At 30.7% G+C, this 24,756-nt stretch overlaps 2 protein-coding genes across 5 annotated transcripts; both read right to left on the reverse strand.

Moving 5' to 3' along the window:
- Positions 1-1,135: 1,135 nt before the first annotated feature.
- LOC105426897 (tripartite motif-containing protein 2) lies at positions 1,136-17,291 on the reverse strand. Of its 4 annotated transcripts, none has more exons than XM_089078556.1 (11): positions 17,151-17,291; positions 9,419-9,581; positions 9,156-9,329; positions 8,881-9,084; positions 8,193-8,432; positions 7,937-8,123; positions 6,455-6,891; positions 6,177-6,359; positions 5,989-6,096; positions 5,765-5,903; positions 1,136-5,602 (listed from the first exon to the last, which is right to left on the reverse strand). In XM_089078556.1, the coding sequence occupies exons 1-11, from the start codon at positions 17,216-17,218 to the stop codon at positions 5,364-5,366; spliced, it is 2,142 nt and encodes a 713-aa protein (XP_088934682.1). In that variant the 5' UTR covers positions 17,219-17,291; the 3' UTR covers positions 1,136-5,363. The 4 variants fall into 4 exon arrangements, with proteins under 4 accessions (XP_088934682.1, XP_088934681.1, XP_088934683.1 ...); XM_089078555.1 differs by having other exon boundaries at positions 8,193-8,441; XM_089078557.1 differs by lacking the exon at positions 17,151-17,291 and adding an exon at positions 13,788-13,928 and having other exon boundaries at positions 8,193-8,441.
- A 1,903-nt stretch (positions 17,292-19,194) lies between these two features.
- LOC105426903 (chymotrypsin-2-like) lies at positions 19,195-24,425 on the reverse strand. The gene is made up of 5 exons (XM_089078562.1): positions 22,269-24,425; positions 21,446-21,605; positions 20,873-21,122; positions 20,463-20,600; positions 19,195-19,615 (listed from the first exon to the last, which is right to left on the reverse strand). Exons 1-5 carry the CDS (start codon positions 22,324-22,326, stop codon positions 19,457-19,459), a joined length of 765 nt encoding a protein of 254 aa, XP_088934688.1. The 5' UTR covers positions 22,327-24,425; the 3' UTR covers positions 19,195-19,456.
- Positions 24,426-24,756: the final 331 nt, after the last annotated feature.

Below are 24,756 nucleotides of genomic sequence, written 5' to 3' on the forward strand. Positions count from 1 at the left end.
GTGACGAGGAGACAACCGTCAAGGCAAAATTCGGCCTGACTTCGGTCAAGGATCCCAAGGATCAATTTCATTTTTATAATATTTATTTGTACCAATGTAAATTAATTTTAATTTCGAATCAATTCATTTTTTCTAATTCGTAGAACTAAAAGAAGATAAAAAATAAACCGAAATTCAAATTAGTATACATTGAGATTAACATTTAAATTAGTATACATAGAAATGGACATGAATTAACCGATTTCATTTACGATAAGATTTCTGTACAATTTCTTGTCCCATGGTTTAATCGTTCTTTATCTCAAGTAATAAATAAATAAAAGAAAAATAAATGATTCTATCTGCGCTAATGAAATATTCTAAGTAACCTGATAAGTTAATTACCATTAAATTATTAGTCGATTATTAGTCTGATTGATCACGTTCAGGGAGCAATTGAAAAAAAAGAGATTTAAATTTTAATTTTTAAGATACAACTTAATATGATTGCTGAATCAAATAATGGTTTTCTAAAATTTTATTATTTATAGCACATGTTTGAATAATGGAATATTCGTGTCTGTACATCTTAAACACCCAGTTGAAAATTTAAAAAACATAACACTATTCTATTAATACTTGCTATATTGAAATTTTTGTTAAATTTAATAACTACATAATTTTATATTTCTGAAATTTAAGTTCCTGCAACTTTTACCAAATAATAAAAATCAAAGTAGTACTGAATAACTATAAAAGTAATAGCGACAATAACAAATATAAATTATTAATTGATAATGAAATAGCGATCAATTAATTATTAATTAATATTAATATTATATAGACTTCATACAAATAGAATATGACATTATATTTTTCCAGTTTAAATATTTTTTTGAAAGCGTAATAATATTATTGAGATGTTTAAAAAATATTTTTACAAACGTTATGACATACAACGTATTATATAACATTAATTTATCCAACAATTTACTATAAATTGTTATATTACTTATTTTTTTGTTCTTATTACAATTTTATGATACAGTCAAGGCTTATTTATCTTTAACTTTAAACTTCGATACTTTTTTCTTTAAAGTTTCGGGAGACAAACACTCATCGAGCGTTTTGCATTCAATTAAGACCATTCGGCGAATCAAGCTTACATGTTTTATTTACAATGTACTTTATGTTACAACGTGATAGAGTCATGATATATATAAATGTTACAATTATAACTGACATATGACTAGATTAAACAATATCAAAAAATACAAACAAGAAATATATATATCAGTCTGAGTTTACATGGTTTTTGTGATGGGTGACTGAACAATTCGTATATAAAAGAAAACAAAAATAGCGAATTAGGTTCCGCTACTTACGATAGACACTTAGGCAATAATGGGACAATGATATATAATAAATCGAGCTCAAGGACAAAATTTTTAAACGAAATAATATATCTTCTCATCACAATCACTGCCTTACGTTTTCAATGACTCTAGATATAGTCGGACAATAAATAGGACCAGAAATTTCGGGATACAGATCTATATATATATATATATATATATATATAGCTGCATAACCGATATAGATCATTGTGACGAAAATTCTGATTTGATTTTCGATCTACTGCAATTCCATTTCCATCTTAACACTTTGACACATTGCGTCACATGCATGAATACGATTTTTATTAGGAATTATAAAATTTGAATATTCATGACATTTTCGTTTAATTATTTCATTAATATTCATCGATATTCCTCGTTTATAGATAAACGGAAACAATTCAGACAATTAAGAATCTGTCAATAGATTTTAAAAAATATCTGCTACAAATTTTGTCGACAAAAAAGATTATATACAATGTTGTTAATGTAGCAGTTTGTTGTTACAAAATATAATGGCAGATCGACTGAAATCAAGCAGACTTTGATATACTTGTGATATAAGTTATATCTTAGATGTGTTATCTTCAATATAGATGTGATTGACATCAATTTATCACAATATTCTGCTCTTCTGCAGAATCTGCCGAGACTGCAAACATTCGGATACGAGAATCAAAGTGTTAAGCATGTAAACGGATTGATTTGAATAATATATATATATATATATATATATATATATATATATATATTATCAATCAATTGTCGTAGGATGTAAATATAGTGGCATCTTCTTAATAAAGGCACTGTTATGCTTTCCGCTAAAGACTAATGCGTCTTGTGATGACTCGTATTCGTACATACATACAAGCAATGCGACAGTTTATATGTTAAATGTAGCCTATTATAGATCACTCTGCAAAGCAGTTTCATAAGGAATGTCGTATTTCTGTATTACAATCCAAAAAATAAGGAGTCACTGAAGAATTTTACATTTTCGCTGCAAAGATGTAAGTCGCAAAACTCATCGTTATTCATTTTCATTAAATTTAAATAACGTGACATATATATATAAACATATTCAACTTGGATGTCCTAAGATTTTTACAGCAATGTTTTATCAAATACCAACATGGTAAAGGATTCTAGAGAATGCAATCCGTATAAATCACATAAAAAATAAGATGGCATAAAAATATGACGGCTATAATCATTTTAAGAATTAATTACTATACGATGTTATTATGTGAAAAAATATTTCCCTGCTTTAAAGAAATAGAGATTGTAAGCCATATGTATGTAAGTTTATCACTCTCAGTGTCGAGAAGTAAGTATCAAAGAATAAGTAGATATGCATCATGATGATATTTAAGCTAATATTTCATGATTAGGATCATAGTTTTCAGACAGGCATTAAATATTTTCGGACGTATGAAAAAATAATCATATAACAAGTCCTGTTATTTAAATTTTTCGTGCCAGTCCCTGTGATTTGTATATTCCAAATAACTTAAGTGGCATAAAACATGTCTCAACAATGAAGTCGTTCGCACGATAATTTATAAAAGCAAGATATAAAATCTAAATTGTCTTTTAATGACAAATTCAATTATGATGAATGATATTATAGGCCTTGTAAAAGGTACGTCATTGTCGAGAGAATCATGCCTTTCATAAAATTTAGAAATATCTCTAGATAAACAAACCATATCGCCAATTTTATCAAAATTTATAATACTGAAAAAATATATGTACAATTTTTATTATATTTCTAGTTATTTGCATAGCTATCTTACACTAATTATAATTTACGTTTTATTTAAATTGAAAAATCACGTAGTGCCGAAGTGAGTAACCTGAATTTTTTGTTTATTAGGAACGCAAGAAAGTTTTGCAGATAATAAATGCAGCAAAGTTTGAAGATAAAATAAAACAAAGAGAATAAAATATAGAAAAGAATATAAGAAATTTCTTAAAAAAGCATAAGTTAATAAATATGACAAACATGATATTTAGGATAAATAATAAAATACATATGAAATACAATTTAAAAATATTAATAATTTCAGATTTGAGAAAAACGTGTTCACAACTTTGATTAATGACAATAGTCATAGTTTAAAGAAATTTTTTATCTCAATAATGATGTCCAAGCAATATATTCTTATATGTTTGATTTTATGTAATGCAAAGCTCTGTATTCTATCGTGAAAGGGATGTATCGTAAAATAATATGGAACGGCAGTGTATGTATAATACTTCTATATAACATTATACATCCACGAATAATGATACCTTTCTTATCGAAACAGATCAAGATTAGAAGTTCAGATTAACTTAATAGTATTATAACATAATCTCTTTTATAATTAATATACAAATTAAAAAAAATATTAGTCTATTGTGAAGATATATGCAGTATTATATGCTTTATAAGCATTAAAACGATTTGATTACAAATATCAATTAAAACCAAGTTTTATTCAGAATAATAGAAATTTATTTTTGTTATTTATTATAATTTATGCGGTACTTTTTGTTTGATGAATATTAGATTTGTTTTCAGTATCTGTATTAAGTTTGCTCTTGCATTAACAAGTTCAGTGTAAAATTTGATTAGTGTAAAGATACAAATAAAACTAAAAAAAGACACTAGCGCAAAAAATATAGCGTCATGTAAGAACTTATTAATAAATTTAGTTCTTTAGATAAAAAAAATTTATTTCAATTGTGGCTATTTTTGCGATTTCTCATGTTAACTTATAAGTTAGCTAATAAATTACAAATACTGTATGTTATGATGCATTTCTAGCATGTAATCTAACATGACAAGTTTTATTGTGTATCTTTGACTTTATTCACATTTATAATTCAAACGTAAGACGTATTCGTATTTGCACTATTGCAAAATTTTAGTCAAGACTTAGAGTAGAAGGAATGAACTATTGCATTGACAATGAGTACTGCTACTTTAATGAAAATAGCAATGTTGATATTTTCATAAAAAAAAAATGCTTTGATATTTCTTGTACTAATACAGAAAGTTCAGCAACAAAGAACAAATTTAAAATAGGTTTAGAAAGTTAGAATGAATATTTACATATTCTCAATTTAATCTTATCTTAGATAAGTTTGTAATAAATATATATAGACCAATATTGAGAAATAAATCTAAATATTTAAATATATTTGTTAATGAGAAAAATATATTTTAAAGACTCATTAATAATAAATAATAAATCATCTTTCTAATTAAATAAATAAGAACATAATCTTTCGACTGAAAATTACATGGCACCTAGATCCGTTCATCTAGCTTTAAAATTATTAGATTATTTATGACATTCAATGTATGACTACAATTATAATCATAATTAAAATCATCATATAGCTGCATATTTGATTTGCAAAATAAAGTAAACAACTTCTAAGCTTAATTTAACGAAATTAAGAAAGGATTATTATTCACCGATATATCTAGATTAATTAACAACAAAGTCGTTTTATGCATTTAAACGATTAAATATTAATCGCATTGACTTAAACAGTTATAAAATACAAAAGGTATACTCACAATAAGTACTGAGCATGTCAAATGACTTTGTTTATTGAATGGTGAGAACTTTGCATGCCACGAATTTGTAGGAAACAAGAGAAAATAACATTGAACACAAAAAAATTAAATACATTTTGCAAAATAAATGCAAAATATGAATTGCGAGATGTACGACGCTATATGTTGTAAAATAAAATTAGGTTAGCAATGTCAAATTTATTTTTGACATTACTATTTCTATGTATAAAAATTATTATATATAAAAATTTTTATAAAAACATAGGCATTACTCATAATAATATATGATGTTACAAAACATTCCACAAAAACTTGAATAAATAATTCTAAATTAGATTGACATTTGGTACCTTCGCAATGGGCTTTCTTCCCGCTCGCGATGTGCATTTTGATGTCCATACAAACAATGATTTTTACCAATACCTGTATTTTTTTATACAATCGTTGCCCAAATCCACCACCACTAGATGATTATCGGGCAGCACAGCTATGCCCGATGGACGTCGCAATTTCGAACTATGCGAGTCGATTTCGGTTAAAATATTACCTCCGCCTAATTTTAATACTTGTATTATGCTACGACCTTTATCCGTACGAGTACCGACTATCTTGCCGTCTGCGTCTACGGCAATTCCTCCATAAATACCTTTTCCTGTTGTACATATAAATCAAATGCATATTAAAACTTTCCTTTGTCATGATAAAATAAATATTATATTTTTATATAGTGTTACATAATGATAATATTACATTTGAATCATTTTCAATTGAATTATGTTTCAAAAAATATGTAAGTATATGTCCGAACTCTTACCTTTGCCCTCGGAATATATTTCTTCAGAGAAATCTCCTTTCGCGGAAAACACTTGAATTCTGCTATCAGCAACTATAATTTCACCGGCTGGACCGACAGTTACAGAACTGATTAACTTGAACGTACCTCTCTTACCAACCTATAAATATTTTATGTTAACTATATGAAAATTATGAAGCAAAAATGCAGCAAAAGCTCATATATTTATGCAAACAGAAATTAACCTGAAATAATATCTTGCCATCTGAGTCAAATACGAATACACAACTTTGGCCATTGTCAGCGACAAGTATGTGTCCATAACTCTTGTCTACTGCAATATCTATAGGTTCCTGAAACATGAAAGCAATATCATAATTTAAAAATATTTATATACAAATCTTTTTACAAATCTTTAATAAAAATTACTAACTTGAAATGCATTATGTGTAAAAGATCGGATTGTATCACCCAACGAAGTCATTTCCGTAATCTTTCGCGTCCGCCAATTTACAACTACGAGACCTTGTTGAGAAACACCTATTCCTGTACAACTGCGACCCTCTAAGCCTTCATTATTTATATGTCTTTGAAACTCCAAATCATAATTGAGTACCTAATTAAAACACAATACAGAAATTAAGTATCAAAATGTTTCACTCTACGTGAAGTATCTATCTTTATCTATCTTTGTTATTGTTCCGAACAAACCTTAATACGAGAATTTCCAGTATCTAAAATATAGATCATCCCTTCATCATCCACTGCAACTGAAACTGGTTGATGAAACTCATCTCTTCCATTACCACGTCTTCCATATATTTTAATAGGTTCATTATGCTCGGTCGCGTCGAAAAAAAGTGGATAATCTTTTATTGGCCGTTCAAATACTGACACCTTCAAAACGTATCTGTTTGCGGTTGGTGGCCGAAAGTAAATTTCGTAAATCCCATTCTCCAGATCTTTCACTTCTGTCTCAATAGGAGAGTTCTGATTCTCTGCATGCATGTTATCTGCGAGTGTCAATTCAGCGCTGATAAGATCACCGCCGACATTTCGGAGATGACCATGATAATCTACCGTTTCGACTATCACGATTGTTTGTAGTTTCACTATTGCTAAATCTTTCAATCTGGCTCTGCATAAACCTGACAAAAGACAAATATAGAATGTATTTCACATTGTAAATATTTTTAAAACATTAAATATCTCTGAATTTATGTGCATACAGAATACATATGATTTTTTTTATCCAGAAGTAATTTTTGCTTCCAACATAATTGCATTCAGACAATAATATTTAAATCAAAGCAATTTAAAGTTGCTAAATGAACTCTGAGATGTATGAATTTAAAAAAAAAGTAAAATATATACAGGATGTCCCCAAAAAAATAGCCGAGCGATCAGATGCAGGTAGAGCAGACTAAACTGAGTCGACACTCTGAGCTAACACTCTGTATATCTTTTATTATTTCTTTAAAAATTTCATAAGAAGATAATATATTAACATCATTATTAAAATCATAATTTAGTTAATAAGAGAAAATTTTTTTATTCGAAATCTCTGAAGCAGAAATTGAAAGTAAAATAAGGAAATAAGAAATAAGTAAACTAGAAAATGCTGAATCCAAATGCTGAATCAAGTATTCTAATATTTTAAAGATATTTTTATATGAGAAAAAAAATAAAGTAAATATTTTAAAACAATACTTTAAATATTATAAAACATATTTTTGAAATACAGACTTTTATATGTGTATTTGTATGTGTATTACTCTATAAATAAAACTTTTTTGTACAAGTTCAATCATCTAATTCATTTTTAGATGATTTAGAATTATCAATTGGAAAATTTTTCTTATTAATATAAGAAATAAGTAGTTATAAAACATACATGATTGTTAAAATCTTCAGAGACATAGTAAAAGATATGTAGACAGATCTAATTTACATTTGATTTAAAACGCTTGTTTGATAACTTTAAATTGCTCTATTTTAAACATGATTGCTTAGATTCACAATTTTGCTAACAAAACGTTATTTTTTCTAACATAGAAAAATTTCATTCTATATGAGATTTGGAAGACTCTATAATTGTTTTACAATATATGTGTCAAATGCGCGATATAATGTAATAAATAAGTATAATTCCTTTCTTCTTTTTTAATTAAGTACTTAGTATCCTTAAAATACCTGGCAATGTTGTACTAGAACGTACTCGTCCCAAGTTACTCAATGCTTGCTCTAATTGGGAAAGAGCATCGTTATGATTAAACTCGAATGTGATAAAAGCATTCTCTTTGGGTTCACTGAGAGCGGTTGCTGCATCAAGCTGATCTGATAGACTGTTAATACGTTGGGTAATATTCCGGACCTCGACCTATAAGATTGAATATACTAAATAAAATGAAACAAAAAGCAATGTTATATTAATATACTTTGTCTCTACCTGATATTGTAATCCTTCGCATTCTCTTTCTACTTTGGTTTTTTCTGCCTCAATAAGAGAATGTTGCTCCTCGAGTACATGCTTCTTATCACGAGCGGCAGCAGTTACGGCAGCTTGCAGCTCAGCTCGACGTCTCTCTATCTTTGCAATTATCTCTGAGAACTCTGTGTCTACTGCACTCAAACATTTTTCCGTAGATGCTTCTAAACGCTGTAGTTCCGTGCTGACAGAATCTTGTGCCTGTGTTAACTAAAAACATAACTCTTAACTCAGTAAGGAGTGAGTTATTATATCTCACGTTACAATTTGATAAATCTCGCCATTTAAGTTATGAGCGCTATTCGTGCAAAATAATGCAAATAAATAATAAGAATTCTCGTATAAAAAATTAATCCATAATTATTCTAAAAATTATGAAATATATCTTCAAAGAGTGAAGAATTTTAAAATAAAATTAAAATAGAATAAACACTTTTATACGTATAATCTCTTGGATATACAATAATTTATATATTTATATTTGCATCAGCAAATAAAATGCAACATAAAAATATAAAAAAGAAGTAAAGCATACAATGAGAAAAAAGTAAAAATAAATCATATTAAAAAATGTATACATATAAAAATATATCAATATAAAACATAAGCATATAAAGCTTAAAGATTAAAAAGAAAAACTAGTTTTCACCTTGGATATACACTCGTTAGCTTTATAAAGTAATATTTCAGACATTCTTTTTATCGCAATACTAAAAGGGATGATCGTATGTTCCGTGCATCCAGGTGATGTTCCTGCGTGTGTTCCACCAGTACACACTGTACAAAATACTGTATCACATGTTTCACAAAATAATAATTCCTGATTTATATGAACTGAACACTTCGGGATGACCTGGAACATAGAACAAGAATAAAAATTAACTATTCAAGAAAGAATTTATTATATACAAATCTCAAACATACCTCTCGTCTTTGCCGAGACATAAGATCTAGCAGTTGGTTTACAAGAAAACTCGGGGGCAGTGCAGGTACCCCTCCGCGAGGAATAGTTATTAATTCTCTACAAATGGGACATCTAAACGCCCCTGTCTCTCGTGTTTGAGAGGCGGCAATTCTTGTTAAGCAATGTAAGCATACCTAAAATAAAAATAATGAAGTTATCAGAATATACATGTATAAAATATACATACAATTATATAAAAGTTATTTCATACAAATATTCATACCGTGTGTGAACATGGTAGTAATTTAGGTGTATGTTCACTGCCATCGTAAACACAGAGACAGGTGCCACATGTTAAAAAGCTCTCATTAAAATCTTCATAATTTATACTGACTGTCTCTACGAGCATGGAGCTCATGCTGACCATCCTCTCCCCAAGCCGTGTCCTAAAAGAAATAAAAAAATTGTTAAAACCTATATGCAAGCATTGCAGCAAAATATTAAAAAATACGATTAAGTAAATATAAAATATACAATATATGAAAAATGGTACATAAAATAAATTGAAATACATATAATCCATATATCGTCAGAAGATAAAATATTTAAAAACAGATTTCTCTAAAATATTACTGCATAAAGATTAAATAAAAATGAGAAAAAGATTTCTGCAAAAAATTTTACATGTCGATTTATAATTAATTATTAAGATAAACAATACACTTGAAAATTATACTCTTGTTATTCTAAATTTAGATTTTACTAAAAGCAAGAATCGCTCTCTGTAGCTAAGATATATAAATTGTCCAAAAAAAGCTTGGATAGTTATATATCTTAACTACAGAGAGCGATTCTCTCACTGTCTGTCAGCTATTAATGTCTATCTGTCAGCTATTAATTGTGTCCTGTAAGCGTGACTTATCGCAGGATGCATCTGCCAAAAAAGGAGCACTCACTGTATGGCTAAACGCAACGCTTCCATAATGACTATGTTCTGATCACTGTTCTATTTAACGCAAGCAGCCCTCGAATTTTCTTGAAAATTCTGAAGAATCCAACTACCATAGTACATCTCGCGCTATAACGTGTCACGCTTGTCGTCGCCGGACACAAGAGAAAGAGAGGGATGATTCACGAAGGGGAAACGCAACCGAATCATCGAATTGCGATAGACAACTCCGAGCGCGACGCGCTGGATCGATTCCGAATTTGTCGCGGACGAGGAACTCACGTCGAAAACGCGAGTCGCGTCCGAGGAAGCGCGACGCGTCTTCTACACCAGCGGCCGCATATCTCTCCACGGATGCATATAAATAAATGCGCTGGGACGCTCGGCAATCAAAACGGCCGTCCGTCCGCGACGGCCGCGGTGAGCCGAATCGCGCGCGTCTGTCCGTCCTCGCGTCGGCCCTTTGTCTACCTCCGCTCCTCACGGACCCATTGTCCGGACCACGCGCGTCGCGTCGAATTCCACGCGCCGCATCGCGCCTCGACGACGCGACGATTCTCTCGGCGACGAGGGAAGTTACCTCTAGGCGAATTTTCTCCCGGAGGTTCCGAACGCGGAATCTTACGCACACACATACACACTCGCAGCTACCGTCGCCGGATCACGGGATGGCACTGTCGCGGAGGATCAATGTCGGGGACGACGTCGGATCTCGACACGACGCATTTTTCCTAAACAAAACACACGGACGCGCAGCGACAACGGCGAGCCGCATCAGCTGCAGAGCGCAGCGGGCAGCGACTCATGTCTTGTTGCAGCTGCGCACGTTCGTCGCCCGCGGCTGACCGCCGGCGTTACCGCAACATGTGCGGGTGCCAAGGCACGTGTGAGCGAATTTAATAATAATCCCCGCTAACAAATTTTCTATATATAATTATACATAGAGTATGTCCATATATAAAAATACGATTGTAACATATAAACATATATATTTATATAATAAAAAAAAAATATATATTAAAATAAAAAAATATATATATCATTTTTTATTATATCACGCAACACACATGCACGCACACACACGCACGCATCGCACACGCACGCGCGCGCGCACGCACACACACACACACACACACACACACACACACACACACACACACACATAATATAAAATGATTATATATAAATATATTTCATAATAAAAATTTTCCATACATAATAAATATAATTATATATAATTCTGTATAAGGAGTCATATGTAAAATATGTTTACATGTGTTATTTTATATATTATATATATGTATGTATAATAATATATGTGGAAAATTTTTTACCGAATCATTTTTAGTTGCCTCTCGAAGACGAAATGACTTGAATTGTCTCAAATCACAATTCTCAAGACCCAAACACAGGAATAAAGAAAATAAAGAGGTAAATATTAAGAGTTAGCAATAGAACATTATTAAAAAAAAAAAAAGTGTCTTGGTATTCCTTTCGAAAAGAAGATTTTGCTGAAGTTTCTACAAATTTGACCAGATGTACAAATTGAAAATAATTTTATTGAAATATCAAAATTATTACATAAGACACTTAAGGCTTAAACATGATGATAATACTGTACAAATTTTTAATATTCTAGCACGCAATTTAAAGAGTCTTTATAAATATTTTAATGGGATAAAATTATTTTCAGATCTATGTTTAATCAAACTTTTAAATATTCTAATAAAAGTATTCTTTCCCAGTGAATTGTGTATTAAAGCATGGTTTTTATATCGAAATTTGATATTCTAATTAGTCTAATTTCCTATGTTTAGTTTCTTATTCCTTATTTCTTTCATTGTGTCTGAGTTCTTAATTTCCAAATTACATTATTATCGATATGGAAAAAAATTTTCCATATATAACTCCATATACAAGTGAATGAATTTTTTATATATAATATATATTTTAATATATCTAATTTATCTTGTATCAATGTATATAGAAATTTTTTTATCGAGACGTTACAAAATAAAATGAGAAATTTCGAAGTTCGACAGAATTCGATATTTTCTCACATCCCGATGAATAAGAAATTTTGATATTCGAAGAATGAAGGTATTCCAAACAAGACTAGAACAAAATCAATGTTCAAAATTGCATTAAGACATTTCAATCAAGAATACATTACGTATATATATATATATATATATATATATATATACACATTACGTATTCTAACGAAACGCAAGGTCTTTGTGCATATAATTTCTATGCTTTTCATGAAGACATAGTTTTGAAACAGTTTGGAATGATTTGGAGGTGAGTTCCTCAGTAACGATATACGGTCCTGGAGATATCTCGATTGCGATACCGTGGCGCCGGCGGCGCGGGAGGAATAGCCGCCCGCGGAGAGCGGCGAGCGCGAGGTTGAATTACGAAGGAGAGCGTGGGAGAGACAGGGGCAAACACGCCGTGTGTCGCGACGACATAAAGAAACACGCGTGTGCATGGCCGTGTAAACCCGTGAATTCTCCACTGCGCAGTCGTCCTGAGAGGTGCAGCGACCGATGCTGCGTGTTGGCGCTTGCGAGTTACATGCAGCGTGGATACATGCGTGTTGTGTGGAATAAAAACGAATTTGTCACCCGGTAAAAAAACCGTTTGTATAAGATATAAATGCATATGTAAATGCATATAATTATATATAATTATATATGAAATATATCCATACAAAAAAATAATTAAAAGAATCATTTTCGCATTGTTTCTCTTTAATAAAAATTTGAAGAAATGAGAAAAAACTATCTATATATAATTTTATATATATATATATTATATATATATATATATATATATATAATATATATATATGTATATATACATATATATGTATATATACTTCTAATCATAAAAATATAATTATATATGGACAATTTTTTTCCTATCTTCAAATTTAACTTTTTGTAAAAAAAAAAAGTGCGAAAATTATCCTTTTAATTATTTTTTTGTCTTCTCATTATTACTATTATTTTTTTTATAACAAATAGAAATTTTACAAAAGAAAAGAACTAATGTGAATATATACATTCTCTATGAACATATTTCAAATATAATTATATACATTCCTATATATTTTTTTATATATTTCTATATATTTATACATATTTATATATATTTTTGTATAAAAAATTGTTTATCGGACAACGATCTCTTGAATTCGATATTAGACGTTAAGTTATTAATTAGAGTAAAAGTTTTTTTAACATTACTTCTGCAATTTTTTTCTCATAATATTTAAAAGATTAACCTTTATTTCTACCAACGTAGATTAATTTTGATCTCAGTTAAATTTACTTTCTATTTCTATATAATTCTATGAATTAGAAAAAAAGAATAAATTGAACCGAGATCAAAGTTAATCTACGTTGATGGAAATAGAGATAAAAATGAAAATAAAAAATAAAAGATTTTATTTTAACAGTCTCTTTTTCATGACTCTGCATACACTTTTTTACTGTAAAGAAGAAATGAACATACGTAATAATAAATAAATAAAAAGCATTTACATAACAAATTCTTTAAATTAAAAATTATATTTTTATATAATAGTAAAATATTATGTACACGATATTTATAACTTGAGGGTATGAAAGAGATATAATTATATTACGGATTTACAAAAGAATAACAAACATATAATGAAAATAAATATACTCACATGAAAGGGCAGCAGCTCATGGAGCTTTCTTTAATAATAGCAAATCTCTGATTACTTCCAAATAATACAGTCCAAATTGTTGTCAGCCAAGAACGATCTCACGCAGTCATGATATTTTCTTTCTTCTCCGCTTTACGAACAAAATTCAAACCGCAGTTTCCCTTTAATATACGTGATGGCCTCCTGTCTGGTGTACAAGATAAAATTCACTGTCGCACTTGTCAAAGCAACATTGTCGACGTCAGTTAGCTACGTGACACTGTCGTTTCGTATCCATATCGCTCAAAGGTAAGTACCTCGAGATGATGAGCATCGTAAAAATAAACGCAAGTATTTTTAACGCTCTTTTATCATTTTAACGATATTCGTCGCTATTAAGCGTTTAATAAAAATGACGCGCCTAGAATTTTCTAAACCGGAAAACGTCCGGAAGACATCCCATGTCTATTTTGACGAGCGGACAATTGCACCCGTTGATTCATTAAAGGGATCTCCTCGAGGTTTCCCATCCGAGATCGATACCGCGTACCTGTGCTCACGTGCGCAAAAGAAACGTAAATAGTATCACGACGGCGTATAAACACAGAATGTAACGAGCGGAAGCGCCGTCGCGTCGCGTCGCAAACTGGGAAACCGTATCAGAGCTTCACGAGATTATCTCGCTGACGATGCGTTCGTCGGTGCGTTCACCCCCTCGCCCGGAATCAGCAAAAATCCGCGCCACACCTGTCACGCATTTTCAAATTTAATCGCCGCGATCGAGGATTTCCACCTTTTATTTCCGCATTTTTTGGTTTTCGTTCGCACAAGATCGAGGAAGCGAGGAGAAATTGTGTCGAAAAATGTGTACTCGTTCATGATAAACTCTTTTGGAGAAAGAAAAAAAAAAAAACGTGAAAACACCGAGGGGAAACAACATTTTTCTCAAGGCAACATTTTTCCGTTTTCTCAGCTTGCAATATGATCCTAGAGAGATTCGTCCACTCGCCTAATCGTCGAAAATATTTCAGCCCGCGATATTTCGCGCGCGGTTTCGTCGAGGAAAAATAAACGAAAAACCGAATGAAGACGCGCAAAACGGAGCAGATCGCGGGACGTACGACGCTTCGAAGAAATCCGCTCGGAGGGAGGCGACGGAAGGCGACGGATACTCACTGGATCCCGCAAGGATGTTTGCCCTCTGCGACGCTACATCACTCACGACGGCCCGAACGGATCGGCGAGGAAATCACAGGAGACGCCGCGCCGTCGGGAACATGATCGCAACTCTCGCGGTTACCCTTCGCGTTCCCCCGAGACGATGCAAGGACGAGCGGATATCGATCTCTCGCGCTGCAGCAGGTGTCACGGCACCAGCTGTCGTGCTTCGCACTGCAAGGCGTCAGTCACGACGACGACAACGACGATGACGACGACGACGACGATGACGACGACGACGACGACGACAACGACGACGACGACGATGACGATGAGAGAAAGAAAGAGAGAGCGAAAGAGAGCTCTCCGCGCAACGGGGGAAACGAAGCGGGGATGAAAACACACCCTCAGGAGCGCGGATTATCGCGCACGCGCGCGCGTCACGCTATTTGGGTCACGCGCGGCGCACGGGCGCGACGCGCGATTTATTCGACTTCGGCCGAGGAACGCCGATCGGGATGATCTGGGTCGGTCACGATGAGTCGAGATGAGCGAATATTCCGGATATTCCGGAGACTGGTCGTGAGACTTCGAGATCGGAACTTTCCGCTTTCCGCTTTTCGTTCCGATTCCACGTGAATCTCTCTGAGAAATCACGAAGCGATTACGGTTGATCAATTGTCTGGAGAAATCAAACGGATGATTGTCGGCGAGTGTTATAGTTCTTAGAACTAGATTCATGTGTTCTCTGAATTGTCTTTTATATAAAAGTGCCTCTAAAAGTGGCTCATAGATAGATCAGAAAGCTTATAAATCGTTTTCATAGAAACATCGATAAAAGATAAGGAAACACGATAAAAAAGAGTTCAGAATACGGACCAAAGTATTTTCTTTTCATTAAAGATGGACGAAGAATGTACTGCATTTTATAAATTATTATAGTTTATAAGTTTCCAAATATTCTTTAAAATAAAACACATTTTTTTCAAATTTTTTTATTTTGACAACGTAACTACAATAATTTGGTCTTTTTTAACTAGAAAATAAGAAAAATATGTGTTACGGATTGATGTGATGTCTGGAAAATTTACAATTTTATTTTACTTTACTCTTAAATATCCAGAAACTTACGAACAATAATGTAATAATTTTATTTTTATTTATTATAACATTTATCATAATATCTTAGGAATAGGAAAAGCGCGAATGTATTACTTTGCCTTTTCCTATAGACTACATTTTGATATTCACTCAGTGTCAGTCCTAAAAATATATAGTTTATGTTACATTATAGATATTCAGTGCTGATAGTAAATATCGGAACGCAGCCATAGATTTTTATAATTATCTTTGATACTCAAACGATTATATAATTCAGCATTCAGAGATGTTGACATAACTATCACATCACGGCTTATAAAAAATCGTTGACGTAACTGTCGCATCATTAATATTACTCCATGTTAAGGTTTGTTTCTCTCACAGTTCCCCTAAATGATTACTATGTCTTCGTTTGACTACTAAGGAAGATTATTCTTGAACTCTCATGTCAGCGACATATTTTTTACATTATTAAAATATATGAAACTTAATTATATATTTTTTTAAATCCATTATTGGCTTTTAACCAAAAATTTTATTAGTGATGAATGTATTAAAGAATTATGAATGAATGACATATTAAAATCACACACGTAACATTTTTACATTTTTAGAGAAAAATTGCTGTTGTTTTGATTAGTTTTATAGATTCCTGTATTTTAAATGGATCCGAAAGTTAGAAAGAAATTTATGTTAGAGAAGACAATATATTCTGGCGATTTAAGAAAGAAGATAGTAAAAATATCCGTGAAAGGAAAAAAATAATTGAGAAATTTTTATCTTCTAACAATATATAGTCCAATATTATATTGGATTTATATTTAACCCTAAATATTAAAACTATCTGAAACCAAATTTAAAATTATCTTAAATATAATTCGAAATAGTATCGTAGAGATAAAATGATTTATTCTACCTTCGTTACATCTGTAAACGCATAACTATCCAATATTTATGTTTCAATATATATCATAACGTGTTAAGATAAAAGATTTATGCGTTTCACACCTGATTTTTCTCAAGGTATGATTCATTCAATTTTTAAAATAAGCAATCTTAAATTTTTCAATCTTTAGCGTAAACAAAATTCTTTGGAATTCTTTATTCACGATTCAAGATACTTGCCAGGATCTTTTCAATTTTCCGAAAGGAATCCCACAGCAGATCCTCTTCTGAATTTCGAGGATGAGCATTGGCGCTTTTCAAGCCGATCATCTTTGGAAAAGCATCGGTGATGATCAACTACGAAACGCACAGCGCTCGATTGAAGCATTACGGCGAGACACATCCTTGACCCAGATTCTCAAGAGATCCCGAGGAAAGATATCCCGTGGGGATCGCCTGATCGCACGTCGATCTTCTTCGCTATTTGCGACAACGGTATTCCGACGATCGTCGACCGAATCGTCACGCGCAAATCTCCTTTCGTCACCCTCAACTTTATTCCGCGCGCGAAAGCCACCACCTGCCGGCGCGGCTACATGTCGTTTTCACCCTTAAAGCAACGTCGAATACACGTACGGGCATGCGCCCACTGGAAGTGGGTTATTAGGAGCTTGACCGAAATCTTCGGCCAGGATTTCGCGCTAGTTTCCTTAAACTCGTCGATCGTTAATTGGCGAGAAGCGCCGCGCGACTTGCGCGCCGTATCTCGGCAGATGATTCTCGCGATCTTTTTTGTCGAAACGAAAAGTTTTTTTTTTTTGTCAACCACTTAAAGTTGCTTTAATATTTATTTTGAGATTGAAAAGATGTTGAAATGATTGGGACGCAAATCTTATGATTATTAAAAAAAATTTATTTTGTATATTTCATAGAAATTTTTACTAAAATAATATTTGATAATGAATGATCCTTTACAACCGATAAATAAATTTATTATATTATTGTGCAAATATCTGAATTTTTGCTGAACACGCAAAATTTTTTAAAATATAAATTCCAACGCATTCTGAAAGATCTATTTCAGATGTTTCGTAAAAAATTCATATATAAAAATATATAATTATATGTAGAATATTGATATAATTATGTGCAATTATTATATATATATATATATGTATTAATATATAATTATATATTTTTATAAGTGGATATATTCTATAGTTATGGAAAATTTTTTGCCAAGATATATTTTGTATCTAAATATTTGCATTATCATGAATATTTGTTATTCAGAAATAATAATTATTAATTTTTTGTAATAATAAAATTAGCATTAATAATACATATAAAAAATTATTATATAGCGTTATACAGTATTATTAAAAAATTAATTAATAATGAATTATTATTAATAAATAGTTATGATACGCAAACGTTTAATTACAAAACTTCGAGTATGCATGTAACTTTATGTGTTAAGACATTTATGAACACCTATATATACATATATATATATATATATATATGTTCACAGTTAAAAGATCCATTTTGCTTGACGCGACATGATGTCTACTATTGTTGAAATTATGCTAATGCCAATTATGCACAATTGTAATATTCAGTTAATCTAGATCATATTACTGGCCGCGTAGGTTATCGTTTGTGAAACGTGCATCACGAATGCATGCCCCGTTTTTGTACATTTGTCACTATTGTCGCATCTGCATAACATAAAAAACAGACAAATAATTTAACAATAAAATAATTTATGCATCATGAATATTCGTAATACGAATTTTATATTTTATCTTGTTTTTAACTATAATGAATTATAACAAAATTATAATATACTAATAAATTATAATATTATTAATATTACGGACATTTTATAAATTTATCATTAAAAAATGCACATAATGTTGTGTTTTTTAGTTTCCATAATTGTCGTTTGTCGATTATTATATTTTCATCCGGGCAGTTGTAGCGGTTTCAGATCAGGAAACTGTATTTAAAAAATTATTTGGAGAAATACAGACGGTGCAGCACGTTTGTTTAGTCTCAGTCTCAACTTGCAGTTTATCACCCTTGCTTGAAAACTTCGTCATGAATTACCTCGTATTGAACTGATTATTATTTTGAATAAATATTTAATTCTCGATTAGAATAAAAAATTTATCGTTATTGCTTATGTTTCTTTATTATTTGAATTATTCATATTATACATCACCTTCTCGCAAGTCTGTTTCCGTTTAAAAGACTAAATGGAACTAACATTAAAAAAAAAACTTTGCTTAAATCTATTTATTTATTACATATGTATGATATACATACGCGAACAAAATTACACAAATGTTATTTTACAAAAATCATGAATATTACAAATCAACACAAGTAAACACTCTGAATTTGCAATTTAAAATAAAATTATTATACTAATTTGACAATTAGCTTCTGATCGCCAAGGTAAGACTCAATTCTTAGCAGAAAAGATGCATTTATCGTTGTTTTAAAAATCTTTTGATTGTTCTTGTGTTGAAGCATCTTCGCTACGGAGTTATAACTTTTTCCTCGAGGTACTTTCGAATCCACTTCACGTAAAAATAAACTCGCGTGAATACATCTGGACGTCCTTTAGCGCAAGGCACCCCCCAGGACACCACGCCAATCTGCTCATCATTGGCTACCAGAGGACCACCAGAGTCGCCCTACGTACAGAATAATGTAACAAATTCTCTCTTTTAAATTGTTCCTGACTTCTTTTTAGCGCATGTCACAATTGCAAACTCATGTTATTGAATTTTATTGTTATATATGTTAGACAGATAGTTAGGTATATTCATTGTTCTTCTTAGGGTTACAGTCATTCTTATAATTTAAATCTAATTTATCTTAATATCTTGCAAACTAACTAATTGCTCGCTACACACACACACACACACACACACACACACACACACACACACACATACACACACACCACACACACATACACACACACACACACACACACACACACTATTATTTCCATCATATTATTAATTCATTTTGCAACTCACTCTAATTTTTTTTTTATCATTGCTATATATAGACAATGCTTTTGTTTCTCTCTGTCTTTCTCTCTCTCTCTCTCTCTCTCTCTCTCTCTCTCTCTCTCTCTCTCTCTTCTCTCTCTTCCTCCATTTTCATTTTCTTCCTTATTATTTTTTTTCTACTTACTTTTTCCTCCAGAATTATATTATAATTATATATGATTAAATATATTATAATTAGAAATCTATGTATACATATATGTTCTATATTTAAAAAATATTTTTTTTTTTTAAATGTATTAGGGTACTGTTCCTATACTGTTTTGCTGTTAGCTTTTCATATTCTCTTTAATATGACTATTGCGTTTTTAAAAATGTGAATTTGAAATAATCCAGAGTTAATACTTATAAAATATATTAATGATATGCATGTACATAAGTGTATTGTCGATATCAAGCTGAAATCACTTGATGACGAAAGAACTTTCTTTCGGGATATTCAATCAGACTAAAATGTACTTACATGACAGGCACCTTCACCCTGTTTGTTGAGTGTGCAGATATTATTGTTGGTGGTGCGAAAACTGGTACTTAAGCATTGCTTTTGATCGATGACTATGAGCTGGATGTGCTGCAATTCGTTCGGCGTCTCCCCCGGAAACTGCAATGCGGAATGATCATTTAAATTAATTCAAAGATGGTCATTTATATTAATTCACCGACTCGAATTATTATTTAAATTATAATTTTATTTAAATTAATGTAAAATATTTAATTAACAAATAAGACAAAATGTCACAGACGCGAGGAAAACGAATGGTCTCATTATTATTTACATGCGTCTATGTATATATATATATATATATATATATATATATATATATATCCAAACTATATATATATATAGAGAGCTAATCTTTTATATTTACATACATTAGTAGTGCCCCAGCCAGATAGCGTCGCCGGATAATCGGATTTATTAAAGTTTTTGGTAGGCAAAGCAATCGGTTTCACTTTATCTCCAAAAACGATATCCTTATCTACTTTAATTAATCCAATGTCATTTCTGATAAAAGCGACGTTATAATAGGGATGTATCACTCTCTTGATTGCGGAATATATATCGCCACCTCGATCTAAAGTGTTTGTGCCCAACACAACGGTAATGTCCTTATCATTGAAACTATTAAAATGTAGATTATGAGAATATAAATATACAATAATTATTTCTAATATCCAATTTTTATCGTAATGTTAAATTTACAATTAGTAATTTTGTAAACAGAAATTTTGAAACATTCGCTTCTAAGAATACAATAATATTCTCATCAGTTAGGATATTAGTCAAAATTAATTATATGTATATATTTTTAATATAAAATAAATGAAATATGTAATTATAACTTTTTTAGAAAAAATTGTAAAATGTGATGCTTAATTATTATTAACGCAAATGATAATATATATGTAAAATAATGTTATTTCGATAATTATGATAGCACGTACCCCGTTAAACAATGAGAAGCTGTAAGGATCCATCGTTTGTCTATGACAGAACCACCACAAAAATGACGGTTCTGATAACGAAGAGATGCTTGATAAGGATATTGTCCTTCACTAGCAGAACTGCCACCCACTATTTTCGGTGTTTGATCGATTGATTCAGCTATGCAATTATAAAAACATTTTTCACATTAAAATTTACAATTTTGTTATTTATTTATAATGCGTGGAGAACTATTTTCAATATTTAGATATTTAGCTCATTTAGAATTTTTTGAACGATTCTGATATTTTTTATTACGATAAATTTAATAAATTAACTAAAAAATAATAAAATTTATTTGAATAATTCGGAATCTGGCATATAGATACTAATATTATGTTTAAAATTTGTATCACAATATAATATTTGTCACAAATTATACATATAATAAGTAATATATAAAACAATAGAATAAAGGATAAACTTTTAATTTTATTTAAGATTTTTCATCATTTTTTAGACATTACTTGCTATTATTAGGTACTACTTGTGTTCATTAATATAATAAAATATATCAAAAATTGTCTTTTTGCATTATTTTGCTATTAACTATTTTTTAATATCTTTATTTATTATAATAAACTTTAATATATGCTAATATAACTAAATTACATATGTATATTTCAATGAAAACAGTTTTTACGATGATTGGTCAAGATTTACAATCATTTATTAATCCACGAAAAAAAAGATTTCCAATATATAAATATATTTATTAAACGTGTATGTTGACATATGAAAAAAATTAGTGTGACAAAATAGAAAGAATTTTGACAATCTTACCTGACAGCGTACACATATGTATCACAGCAATACCTAAGATGTAGAATATTGAAAACATTTTTGGCAGGAAATTATATTAATCTGCAGAATCTGTTGGATTTAAAAATCTTTCCGGATTTGTTGTCTACAAAGTTTGATAGTTCAATGCCAATCTAAGGCTTGTCTACCACCGGTATTCTTATATATATACGATAAATGACAATCAAGGAAACGTCGGACATTTAAATTTAGGTCAGATACCGGCCATAAAAACAAAATGTATGGTCCGGATGTATCTCACGCGTAATGTGATAGGTGAAGGGTGATATGCCGGTAGCTACGAAAGTTTACGGCCGGATATAGTTGCTATCATTGTTGTAAATGTACAGCCAAAATGCAACTTGCAATCTAAGTCTTAAAACATAATACAGACTTGCAATAAACGATAAATCGACAATTATCTAATAAAACTTAAGTGAGTTAACTTATTAAAATTTATTTACTTTATATACATATATTTTGTTTTTATATGAAAAATGAAATGATAAAAGCGTTTCATACACACATGCATATGCACATATGTATGTGTCTATGAATCCTACCTAAAAAAACAATTCTTATGATTTTAATAATAATTTTTTGAAATTAAAGTAGCTTTTTTGTTTGAAAAAAAAAAAAACTATATTTTCTTATTATTAAAAGCAAATTTCTTAATTTCTTTCAAAGAAAAATTTATCTAAAAAAATGCTTATTTGTTTCAAAATAAGGATTTCTTTTATTTTGTAATGCACTTTGTAATTTAAAATGTTACTTACTCAACCAAAATAAAATTTTTATTTAATAATTAAAATTAATTTAATTTAAAAGAATAATTTTTCTATTAAATTAATGGTTTTTTTCTTTATAAAAATATTTTTAAGAAAATTATTTTCTTGCAAATATATATAACTACCGTTTCCTTGATCCAAAATTAAATTTGTTTTTATTTAGCATTGTTTCCACTGCATTCAGTTTCATAATAAACAATGTGTGATATGCTAAATATTTGTAACATTCACCTCATGCTCACGCTAGTGATTCGATAACGTGTGTGCTTTTTATTTTTGCATGCCAATGTATTTCCTTAAAAACTTCAGCAATTTACTCAAAGAATTAGATAAAAAAATATTTAATTTAAACAAAAATTAATTGAATGTTGAGATCTAACCGAATACTATTTGAGCGATTTATTTTGCTTGAATTCATTTTTTAGACTCTATTAAGACAAATATGAATTTTGACTATCACTTATAATGGATTTATTATTTTCTTAACTTTTGTAATTCTTATTTTTATTGCAAAAGTTTAAACGGAAGTTACAATTTTTTTTTTTTTGTAAAATAAGCAAATGTTTGTGAATACTCTTTATTAATATAATTATTAATATATTTCTTATTAATGTAATTATGTAATTATGTAAGGAAATAGGTTGGGAATAGATCATAAAATTATCAGAAGCAACAATATTGTTTAGCGTTCGAAAAGTTTTTTTATTCAAATAAATCAGAAGTAACGCGAGCTGCGACGTTGCGCTGTCAAAAAGTCAAAGCCGCCTTCATCGCGCACAACTGAGAAACACTCTCAACGATATTCGACGTAAATATTGTTATTCTAAGCGCGAAGTTCTACGTTTGATCCCGACCTCTCGACGTCGACCCATGCGCAATGTTTCGCAACGCCGCATATTCCCGCCTAAACAAAATCTGTATAAAATATAGGCAAAAAGTATAGGTACTCACAACCAAAATTAAAAGACAACACCGTTTCACTTATGTTCTAATGATAAAAATAAATAAAAATAGAAAAGCACAGTAAAGAGCACTTTATCGTGCTTTATCGGTGCTTTTGTATCCCGTTTCTTTTTCTTTTTTTTTTTTCTCTTTTCTTTCAACAATGTAAGTAATCTTAATGGATATTATTCTGTTTCGTAAATACAAAAGCTATATTGTTTTCGATTTATCACCTGCGGATTTTCTCGAGAATTCGCGAGAAGTGTCCTTTAAGTATCTGTAAAAAGTAAAATTGTATAACTCTCATTGTCGATATCCCGTGTCACACAATTAGCAATGGATAGTATTTTGTGACACACACACACACACACACACACACACACACACCACACACCCACCCACCCACCCACCCACCCACCCACCCACACACACACACACGCACACACGCACACACACACACACACACACACACACACACACACACACACACACACCATCATGCATACATACATATCTATATTATTATATATTTAACGCCGTGTGTGTGTGTGTGTGTGTGTGTGTGTGTGTGTATACATATGGATGCACATGTATATGATAATGACCATGTGCTGTACTGACATGTGGCATTAAAACTTTATGATTGTCTAGTACACCTGTTTTTTCGAATAATTATATATACATGTATATATATTTATATACTATACTCTCAATGAAACTCCACACCAATGATCAGTCCT

The sequence above is a fragment of the Pogonomyrmex barbatus genome, unplaced genomic scaffold (genome assembly GCF_055798465.1).
Source record: "Pogonomyrmex barbatus isolate J1 unplaced genomic scaffold, ASM5579846v1 scaffold23, whole genome shotgun sequence".
Classification (NCBI taxonomy): Eukaryota; Metazoa; Arthropoda; class Insecta; order Hymenoptera; family Formicidae; genus Pogonomyrmex; species Pogonomyrmex barbatus.